The sequence below is a fragment of the Antennarius striatus genome, chromosome 21 (assembly GCF_040054535.1).
Source record: "Antennarius striatus isolate MH-2024 chromosome 21, ASM4005453v1, whole genome shotgun sequence".
Classification (NCBI taxonomy): Eukaryota; Metazoa; Chordata; class Actinopteri; order Lophiiformes; family Antennariidae; genus Antennarius; species Antennarius striatus.
Window position 1 is genome coordinate 511,921 of NC_090796.1, and position 10,580 is coordinate 522,500.

General features: G+C 49.2%; 2 protein-coding genes across 3 annotated transcripts; one reads left to right on the forward strand and one right to left on the reverse strand.

Annotated features, from left to right (window-relative positions):
- The first annotated feature begins 227 nt into the window (after positions 1–227).
- egr2b (early growth response 2b) lies at positions 228–2,786 on the forward strand. 2 transcript variants are annotated; one of them, XM_068305447.1, is made up of 3 exons: positions 228–558; positions 774–917; positions 1,038–2,786. In XM_068305447.1, exons 1-3 carry the CDS (start codon positions 393–395, stop codon positions 1,952–1,954), a joined length of 1,227 nt encoding a protein of 408 aa, XP_068161548.1. In that variant the 5' UTR covers positions 228–392; the 3' UTR covers positions 1,955–2,786. The 2 variants fall into 2 exon arrangements, with proteins under 2 accessions (XP_068161548.1, XP_068161547.1); XM_068305446.1 differs by having other exon boundaries at positions 774–2,784.
- Positions 2,787–6,046: 3,260 nt separating this feature from the next.
- LOC137588303 (2-aminoethanethiol dioxygenase-like) lies at positions 6,047–9,871 on the reverse strand. Its single transcript, XM_068305295.1, has 2 exons — positions 9,369–9,871; positions 6,047–8,925 (listed from the first exon to the last, which is right to left on the reverse strand). The coding sequence occupies exons 1-2, from the start codon at positions 9,666–9,668 to the stop codon at positions 8,482–8,484; spliced, it is 744 nt and encodes a 247-aa protein (XP_068161396.1). The 5' UTR covers positions 9,669–9,871; the 3' UTR covers positions 6,047–8,481.
- Positions 9,872–10,580: the final 709 nt, after the last annotated feature.

Below are 10,580 nucleotides of genomic sequence, written 5' to 3' on the forward strand. Positions count from 1 at the left end.
ACCGGGTGCGTTTTCTGGTGCGTAATTTGGATGAAGTTCTTTGCGCGGAGCCGCGGGTCTCCGCTGACAAGTGCTCCCCCCCCCAAATCGTCACGGAGACTCCCAGCCAATCAGAACCAGCAGCGTCTCTGACGTCTCCGCCCTCCTCTGCCCTCCCATTCCATATTTGGGTAATGACGTGGGGGGTCTTATTCAAAAGGTTCCCCATATATAAAAACTAGCGGGTCGGCCGCCGTCCGCAATAACAGAAACTTTACTTTATCCGCGGATCGCTGAGGCTCCTCCCGTTACCGCGGACGCAGAGACATGCAGCCGTGATCCACGGAGGCTCCGGATCCACGCAGGTTGTGAGCGAAGGGAGAGGACGAGCACACCGGTTGGTTCTCCGCGCAATGACGGCCAAAACTTTGGAGAAGGTGCCGGTGAACCTGGGGGGGTTCGCGCCCCCCGCGGAGAGCGGGTACTCCATGGAGGACATCACCAGCCTGCAGACCTCCGTGGAGATCTTCCCCAACAGCGACCTGGGGGCGCATTACGACCCGATTAACGCGGCCGCAGGTAAAGAGGTCTTCTAGAGACGCGTCACTGATCCATAAAGTTGATTCTGACTTCATAAATCAGATGTTTTGTGTTTGGAGGTTGGAATAAAAACGGGTTGTTTTAGTGGAACAGAGGCTGTGAACGCAGGAACCACCGGTCCGGTGCGTACCGGGCTCCGGTGCGCACCGGATCGTCTCTCCCGGTGCCTCACAGCCGGTGTGTTTTGCGCGCAGATGTTCTGGTTGGCGCAGACATGAGCGCGGAGAAGCGCCCCCTGGACCTGCCCTCCTACCCCAGCGGCTTCTCTCAGCCCCCGCCGCACCGCAACCAGACCTTCACCTACATGGGGAAGTTCTCCATTGACTCCCAGTATCCAGGTAACTGGGCCCCCGAGGGAGTGATCAACATCGTGTCGGGCATCTTCAACGTTCAGCCGCCGGCTCCTCCTCCTCCTCCTCCTCCTCATCATCACTCCTCTTCTGCTTCCTCCTCCCCAGTTTCCTCCGTTTCTCCCAATCACTTCTCCAATCACTGCACCATGGCGGCTCAGAACCTGTCCGAACTGGACCCCCACCACCTGTACTCCCCCCCGCCTCCTTACTCCTCTTCTGGCTGCGTGGAGGGGTACCAGGACCCCTCTGCGTTCCTGTCCACCTCCACCTGCCCCATCGCCCCCTACCCGCCCCCCTCATACTCCTCTCCCAAGCAGCCGGGCGGCTCGGAGGCGGGGGGGCTCTTCCCCATCATCCCCGACTACTCGGGCTTCTTCCAGCCGGCCTGCCAGCGGGAGATGCACCCGGCGGGCCTCCAGGACCGGAAGCCGTTCGGTCCGTGTCCGCTGGACACGTTCCGGGTGCCCCCACCCCTGACCCCGCTGAACACTATCAGGAACTTTACGCTGGGGGGTCCGAACGGTGGCGCGGAAGGAGGGGCGCAGCGGCTGCCGTCAGCCTACAGCCCCCAGAACCTGCCCCTGAGGCCCATCCTGCGACCCCGAAAATACCCCAACAGACCCAGCAAGACGCCCATCCACGAGCGGCCCTACCCCTGCCCGGCGGAGGGCTGCGACCGGCGCTTCTCCCGGTCGGACGAACTGACCCGGCACATCCGGATCCACACCGGCCACAAGCCGTTCCAGTGCCGGATCTGCATGCGCAACTTCAGCCGCAGCGACCACCTGACGACCCACATCCGGACGCACACCGGGGAGAAGCCGTTCGCCTGCGACTTCTGCGGCCGCAAGTTCGCGAGGAGCGACGAGCGGAAGAGACACACGAAGATCCACCTGCGGCAGAAGGAGCGGAAGGCCTCCGCCGCCTCCTCCTCCTCCTCCTCCTCCTCCTCCTCCTGCTCCTCCTCTGGCGGCGGGGCGGCGGAGCGGCCGCCGGGAGCAGCCGGCAGGATGTGTTCCTAGTGGTCGGACTGGTCGGACTGGTCACTGACTGGTGACTGACTGGTCGGACTGGTCACTGACTGGTCACTGACTGGTCACTGACTGGTCACTGACTGGTCACTGACTGGTCACTGACTGGTCACTGACTGGTCACTAACTGGTCACCAGGGCGGCGGGACTCACACTAACCAGTGAAGATGGGTTCACAATCACCCTGGAGCCCCACACCGACGCACTTAGCCTGGAGACGGGGGGGGGGGGGCAGATGTAATATAAAAACTGTTTGTGAATAACGGCAATAATGTGTGACGTCACTGATGGTTTCCTTCCTAACACGTTTGTTGGTGACGTCATGTCTCTGTTAGTGCCTTGCTGTGTTTCCCGTTGCACAACTATTTTTGTACACACTCGTCTGGTGTAACTCGGTGGTGATCGTGGTGACCGTGTGAAGCACTCTTGTGTATAAATTGTGTTGAACTCATCGACTCCACTCTGCTTGTGAACTGTTTTCACTATTAAACGACGCGCTGACCCGCCGCTGTCCGTGTGCTTCATTCCTCCCCCCGGTAGGACCGGAGCCGCGGCCCCCCGGGTTCAGGGATTCTTCGTTAGTTGTCTGTGAAATTAAACCTGTTATTTCTGATAAAGTTTATTTTATTAACGCTCCGCTGTTTCCAAGAATTCCTGAAAACGGAAACATTCGAATTTCGGGAAAATGTGAGGGAAAAATTGAGGTTAAAATATCTAAAAAAAATAATTTCTAAAAACACTGAAATAAAGGTTTCAATTAAAAACTTAAACTGTAGGTTTTAAACACAATATTTAAATCCGCAAATCCCCAGCAAAAATCCAGAAGACCTGACCTCCGTAATTAAATCTATGTCTTCTGATTTGCACAGAATGTCAGTTAAATGAGATTGTATTTATTCTAAACCAGCGTGTTTTAAGGACTTTTACCCGTAGTTCTTTTTTTTTTTATTATTCAGGCACCTTCCTCTGCATCTTCTTCTTCCTCAGTGTTCCTGGTGAAGCAGCGCGTTCAGGCTTCAGGTCCAAACCACAGAACCCAGTTTGACCAGGTCCCCCCCCGGACATACAGACATCATGCTTTATTTGGCAGATATGATTCTCTGATGGCTTTTAACGAATATATTTATGATGACATAAAAATGTGAAACCTCCTCCATGGACCATTCTGGTGAGTCCGTCACGGTCTGTGGTCAGAAACTAACACTGATCACTATCACAGATCACTATCACAGATCACTATCCCTGCCACGAGCATTTACACAAGAACCCGCTGTCATGACGTCATCAGGTTTGTTCCACCGCCTTTAGTGTGGTGGCATTTTAGGGGCTTTTACCTTCTGTCCATTAGCAACACACACACACACACACACACACACACACACACACACACACACACACACACACACACACACACACACACACACACACACACACACACAAACACACACACACACACTTTTTTTTCTTTCGGATGCAGAAACAACAAATAAATGAAAAATGTAATTATAATAATAATTATTATTATTATAATAATTATTATTATAATAATAATATAATAATAATTATTATAATAATAATTATTATTATATTATTATTGTAGTAATAATAATAATAATAATAACAATAATGAGGTAATCTACATACTGGATCTGGGACTGCGGGGGTCTGGGTGTGAATCTAGTAAAGATCTCAGACAGAAATAAGAACGTATTCCCACAACTAAAAGTAAAAGCTGAGCCAACAAATGAGGGGGGTCCACCGCCGGCCCCCTGCTGGTGCGTCTCTGGTCCCCCGTCCGTCCAACGGTGTCCATGTGTAAACGTTCATTATAACACTCATCGTCATGACGACAGTATGATCAGTATGATGTGTTCTGTCTTTTGTTGTATGTTTATATTTAGATAGATAGATAGATAGATAGATAGATAGATAGATACTTTGATAATTCGGGGGAAATTGTATATATCCACTGCTCAGGCATTACATAATGAATAAATAAATAGTGGATAAACACCAGGAGAAAAAGAAAGACTGACATCACAAGACAAACACTACACTGACAGACACATGCAGCACTAACAGGACCTATATACTAAACTATAACTAAAATATAAACAGTATAAAATTAAAATATAAACAGTATAAAATTAAAATATAAACAGTATAAAATAAAAATATAAACAGTATAAAATTAAAATATAAACAGTATAAAATAAAAATATAAACAGTACAAAATTAAAATAAAAACAATATAAAATAAAAATATAAACAGTATTAAATTAAATTAAATCCATTCAACCCTGTGCTGACCTCCCCACCTCCCCCCCGCTCCTCCTGAGAAAGTCATTGTACCCCCTGATGCCACGGGGCACGAAGGAGGACCTCAGCCTCTCTGTGGAGGTGCTGTGTGACAGCAGTCTGCTGCTGAAGGTGCTCCTCTGCTGGGAGAAGCACCGAATCCCGACTGGAAAACTATTGTCTTGTGAAAACCCACACAGCTAGCTGGCAACTGCTTTCTCTAAAAGTTTGGATAAAAACAGAAGTTTCAAAGTGGGCCTAGAATCAGCTAACATGTCAGGATCCATTGTTGACTTATATACATTATAGCACTGTATTATTTCATTTTATGTCATATTGGACCATTTTATGTTGAACTACGCACAAAATGTGAGGACTTTCCTGTTCGATAGGTTATTTCTGTGTTCAGTTCAGTTCATACTAGAAGGACTTTTAACTTTTAAACTTTCTAACTTTAGTGGAGTTGAGGTCAGGCCTGCTGGTCATTCCATCCTCTCCACTCCGAGGGTCTGTGGTGGTGTCTGGGCTTGGTTGACTTGGGGACTAGAGTTTGGGCCCAGACTGTGATGATACTGGTACTGGTTACTGGTACTGGTTTCAGAATTTCATCTGTGTTCATACATTAATACGGTTCTCCAGTGAAGAAGATGCTGCTCACACAATCACACCGCCTCCGCCTAAAGACGTGACGGAAATCTGAAAATCTCTCTCCATGCCGTCTCTTCGGCACACTTTGACCCATGATGGAGGAAGAATGTGGATTCATAGCTGACATAACAATTCTCCACATGTTTGACCCCCCAGCATTAGATGGAAGTCGGCCTTCAGTTAGCAGATGCAATCTGAGCTCAGACACCCTAACCCTCCCTGGAACACCAGCTCAGAGTCGTCCCGATGATGGGATCATTTATTACCACGAAACAACAAAGAAGTGATCTTTTGTGTGGCGTTTATATCAAATCACGTTATATTACACTATACTGTATGGTAACTGTATGATCTCATCCCCATCACTAAAATCTCCAAGTATGCCCCCCCCCGCCACACACACAGGAAACAACCTAAAATAATTAATAATAATTGCAATTTTTTTATAATTTCTGTCATTGTTTGATTGTTGCTCCACTGTATTTTATTTAATTTTTCCCCGTCTCGTCTTTTTGTTCATAATCTGCGTGTGAAGACCGATGGCGTCTGGAGCTCTCCTGTAGCGTTCAGCATCACAACGACGAGGATCATTTCATGGTGTGTCTGTGGTAAGAGTTAAGAATCCATCACAATCCAGAAATGTTGGATTTCAAATGTAACGTGGATGAACCAGTGATGTTTGCTCATTTGCCTCCTGACATTCTGTAACGTGTGAAATCCCATGAAGCTCCTGATGGACGCGTCTCCCTGAGGGTCAGAGGTGGAGTCACCATTCAGACACGTTAGTGGGATCTTCTCATCTCACTGCAGAGGCCAAATCATGTCACTTTAACTTAAAAATGTTCTGTTTGTAGTAAAATCGTTAGCTTTGAAGCCGCTATGAAACACATGTGGAGTCATTATGGGATGGAGCTGCTTCATTACATATAAATCTAGTGTTTAAATGAACTGCAATCATGTAACACACCCGTGTAGGGACACAACACCACATACTGTATTCTCACAATGGTTGGAACAGGATTTCTTTTAATTTGTCAACTATTTATTATTTCTATATTTCAATAAATAATTTGAGAGCAGAAGTTAGGAAACAGGCTGATTTCATACTTTCTTTAGAGATGGAATGATGATGAAAACACATCGTAGTAACTGCGGCCGGTATAGTGCTGTTCACCAGTGTGACCATAGAGAGCTGGTCTGAAGACCAGACGCAGGCCGGGCCCATCGCTGGTGGGTTCTAACGCCGCAGGTCGACAGCCCGGCACACAGGACGACCAGGAGAACCCAGACGACTGAACCACGTCTACTGCTGCTGACACACGTACAAACACCCGTGGTGTGTTGTCCTTTATGTTCTTAGTTTCATTTATGATTTTCACTGATTGACTGGATAGAGTGGGAAGAACAAAAACACCTAGGAACCTGGACTGAGAGCTCCTGACCTGAACAGCTAACCCTAGATCTCCTCAGCCTGTCAGATGTTGGGATGTTCAGCCTCTTCTGTAAATGTCACAGATGATGGAAACAAAGCTTCAGGGGAGTCGTTCTATCTGCCCAATAAACATCAGACCCTTCCAGGTTCTTCAAACAGTAGGATTTTATCCTCCACTATTCTGTGAAAGAACAAGTTTTACAAATGAAGCCATTTTCCTGTTAAAACCAGTTTCATATGGAGTTAGAGTAGGTGTGGTGTGTACCAGTCCAACAACAGCATCTGGATTCACGTTACAGTTCCATTTATTGGTTAACATCTGAATATCTACCAGCAGGTAGTAATACAAAAATGACCATTTCCATCATTTATATATATATATATGACAGCAATACCATAGCATGTAGGTAACACAACTTTCACACAGTGTGCACACTTCCTGGAGTGGATTTAAATATTTAGTTCAGTCTAACCAAGCTACTCTAGGTTTTAATGGCATCATAGAATATGAACAAATTTTAAAATTAAGGCTCGTTTATATTTTCTTGACATGTGAAAATATCTAGTGAACTCCCAACAGGTGTCCATCCAGCAGGTGTCCATCAGTACACAGGCTGTCCCCTACAAACACCACCACGTCCAGCAGAGGGCAGTGAACCGTCAGTCTACGCTGTGACGAGCACAGAAGGAGGAAGTACTCATTCAATACTTGTCCACATGGAGTTCTTCTGCTTTACTCTTTCCTTCCAGCCTGAATGATGGACACACCAACAACTTCCTGTGGTTCATCTGCTGTGGTAATCTTTGTGACGCTGTGCATAAAGACGTAAAGAAACTCCAGCAAAAAACAAAATGCATAACAGGGATGTAAAGCTGCGTCCATATCCACATGAACACATGATCATCAGGGAGCCTTTAAGCGAGCACTCCTGTGTAAAAACAGCTCAACACAACAGCATAGACATAAGGACACGTGTGCAATGTGTGTGTGTCTTCAGTCATCCATGGAAGGTTCACCAGTAACGCAGGAAGAGTTACAGGCTTTGGCATAGAAGTGCAGCAGGGAGACAAACATAGGCTGTCCAGGCCCCTCGGAGCCCCTGGTGGTCCTCCACGTCATCTGAGGGCCTCAGAAAGACACAACGGTGACAGGGATGGGGTGTCAGAGCTCCAGGTTTAGCTTTAGTGTAAATGAGAAAGGCACTAAACCCCTTTGGCCCCCGGGGTCTGTTCCATAAAGGACAGTATGACAAGCCAGGATTCACGACTAGAGCTTGACTTGAATGAACCCAACATCAGTCGGGCTGAAGCAGCTCCATCAAACTGAATCCCAGCTCCCCTCATCAGATCAACTCCATGCTTCACGCTACTCTACAGCAGCCAAGAGGCTGAACACAGACCAGATCCCTCCGCCCCGACCACCAGGGGTGGGTAATCACAGACATGTCACCTGTTAGAACACATCAAAAACTCAAAGGTGTATTCATAGACAGGGTGACAGAACGATGACAAACTATTGGTCAACTGAATGATGTCATAACCCATGTGGTGTCCCTGAGCCAGCTGAGTGATGCATGGAGGAGTCGACCACGGTTGGGTCTCCTGCCTCACTAAGAACCAATGGGAGATGGAGACCCCCCCCCCCCCGAACACGACTGAAGGAAACATCCAACAGAACTACATCTGACAAGGTTGGTCAAGACTATCTATGATTATGGATGGATGATGGATGGATGATGGATGGATGGATGATGGATGGATGGATGATGGATGGATGGATGATGGATGGATGATGGATGCATGGATGGATGGATGATGGATGGATGGATGGATGATGGATGGATGATGGATGGACAGATTCATGTTCTCGTGTGAGTTCCAGGTCAGTTCTACTGTCGGTGCAGCTGGTATATGATTATAGAACCCTTCATACATTGAACTGAAGTCGTTGGAAAGCTGGTTGAAGGTTTAAAATGTTTACATTTGATTTGGTTTAAACTTCAGTGTTAATAAGGTCAGAGGTCAACCGTCTGCTGGGGTTCCAGGACGGACCAGAGTCCGATCTGATGAGCTGTCTTTAGGGAACAGGTCCCTGACCCCCGTGATGCTCGCGCCTGCAGCGCCGCTGCTCTGACGGCGCTCAGAAGGCAATGGGGGGGCCCGGATAGGGCTCCCCGCCACACCAGAACTCCTCCGGCTGAGGGATCTCCAGCAGCCACGTCACCGCCGATGCCCCCCCCTGATGCTCCCCAGCGCTCGTCCCGTCCGTCGCCCCGTCCCCCGGTGCAACCTGCAGGACTCTGTAGTAGTGACAGTCCCGCCCCTCGCCTGGATCATACGGGGGGGCCAGGATGTCCAGAAAGGCAGCCGGCCCCTCCACTGCAGAGATCTGGTGCAGGTTGTCCTGCACAGGCGTGAGGAGGCAGGGCCCACAGTCCCCAGAGAACTCAGCCACGGAGCGGAGCACCGAGCGCCGCAGGAACGGGGTCTGCAGGGGTGTCACGGGGGGCTCGAACTGAGGTGGGGGGGCCAGGTTCATCTCCAGCTTGTCATAGCAGCTGATACACACCTTCCCATAGAGAACCTGTGGAAACAGAACCTAGATCAGTTCCTGCTGCTGTACGGACCAACGGAACGGGACACAACACATTGATCACTGATGATAGAAGGTGTTCTACATTCTCCACCTGTTGATCTATAAATCAGTCAACCTTCGTTTATAAAGCGCTCAATCACGTCATCAGACACTTCAAAGCGCTTTAACAGACAGAGAAACCCAACAGAACCTCCAGAGGAAGCATGAGTGACAGTGGTGCAGAAACACTCCCTCATTGAGGAAGAAACTGTGGGCAGGACCCTGCTTCACAGTCAAGGCCAAGAAAATGTGATTGGAAATGACCTGATTGATCAGAAGTGGTTCTGTTTGAACGGAGGGACACAGATCCCAGTCAGATCATCTGATCTGGGGGGGATCGGACCCAAACCCCCCTGCTGACGTCAGGCCGGAGGTCTGAGCAGCTCACACACCTTCAGCATCCCGTTCATGCCCGGGTGGTCGTGCAGCGGCATGGAGGCCCCGGGGCCCATCAGGAACACCCCCATGCTGAACGCCTCCGTCTCGCAGATGTGCATGTAGGTGACGGGGGGGCTCTCCGCCGGGCTGTGTTCGCGGGCATCGATGTTCAGGTCGGCAGCCCTGACCGCGGTCACCAGGGCCAGCAGGTCCCGGTGCCGGTCCCCGTAGTCCGGGCGGCTCAGCTCGGTGAAGGCGCTGCCGGCGGCCGCTGCGATCCGCTGGATCAGAGGAGCTCCGCGCTCCCCCGACATTCTGGCGTCTCTGCGCCGAGGCTACGAACACAGCTCCACCCGCTCCTCGGGGCCCCGGAGGCGGTAGACGTTCCCCAGACACCGGCGGCGACCCTTCAGCACCAACACCGACACGACTTCACCGGTAACTCACGATCCATGGAGGGACACGGTGACAGGGTCAGGGCAGAGACGAGAGCCATCGCTGACCAGCTCGTCCGAGCGAGCACAGCCTACGCACGTGTCGAAAGGCACCATGGGAAATGTAGTTCTGTTGTAAGACATCTAAGCGATCTAGTTTGTTTAGAAATGAAAAGCGCGTCTCTGCATGAATGACCGTCACGACAGTAACGACCTGGGCTGTTGTCATCATACCCGAGCACGTCGTGACGTGTGTCACCGAGAAAACAGCATGGACTCTATTCATGTAGACTACATGTCCTAGAAGGACCTGCGGTGGGATCCGGAGATGGAAGGGGAAGGCCAGATAGGCCATTGAACTCCCCTCAGCCCTCCTTGGCCATCATCACGTAATGACAAGAGAACTGCTCTCCTATGATCCAGAAATAGTCTCTAGATAGACTCCAAATATTCTCTACATAGTCTTCAGATAGTCTCTAGATAGATCCTAGATAGTCTTCAGATAGTCTCTAGATAGATCCTAGATAGTCTCCAGTTAGTCTCTAGATAGAACCTAGATAGTCTTCAGATAGTCTCTAGATAGATCCTAGTTAGTCTTCAGATAGTCTCTAGATAGATCCTAGTTAGTCTTCAGATAGTCTCTAGATAGATCCTAGTTAGTCTCCAGTTAGTCTCTAGATAGAACCTAGATAGTCTTTAGATAGTCTCTAGATAGATCCTAGATAGTCTTTAGATAGTCTCTAGATAGATCCTAGATAGTCTTCAGATAGTCTCTAGATAGATCCTAGTTAG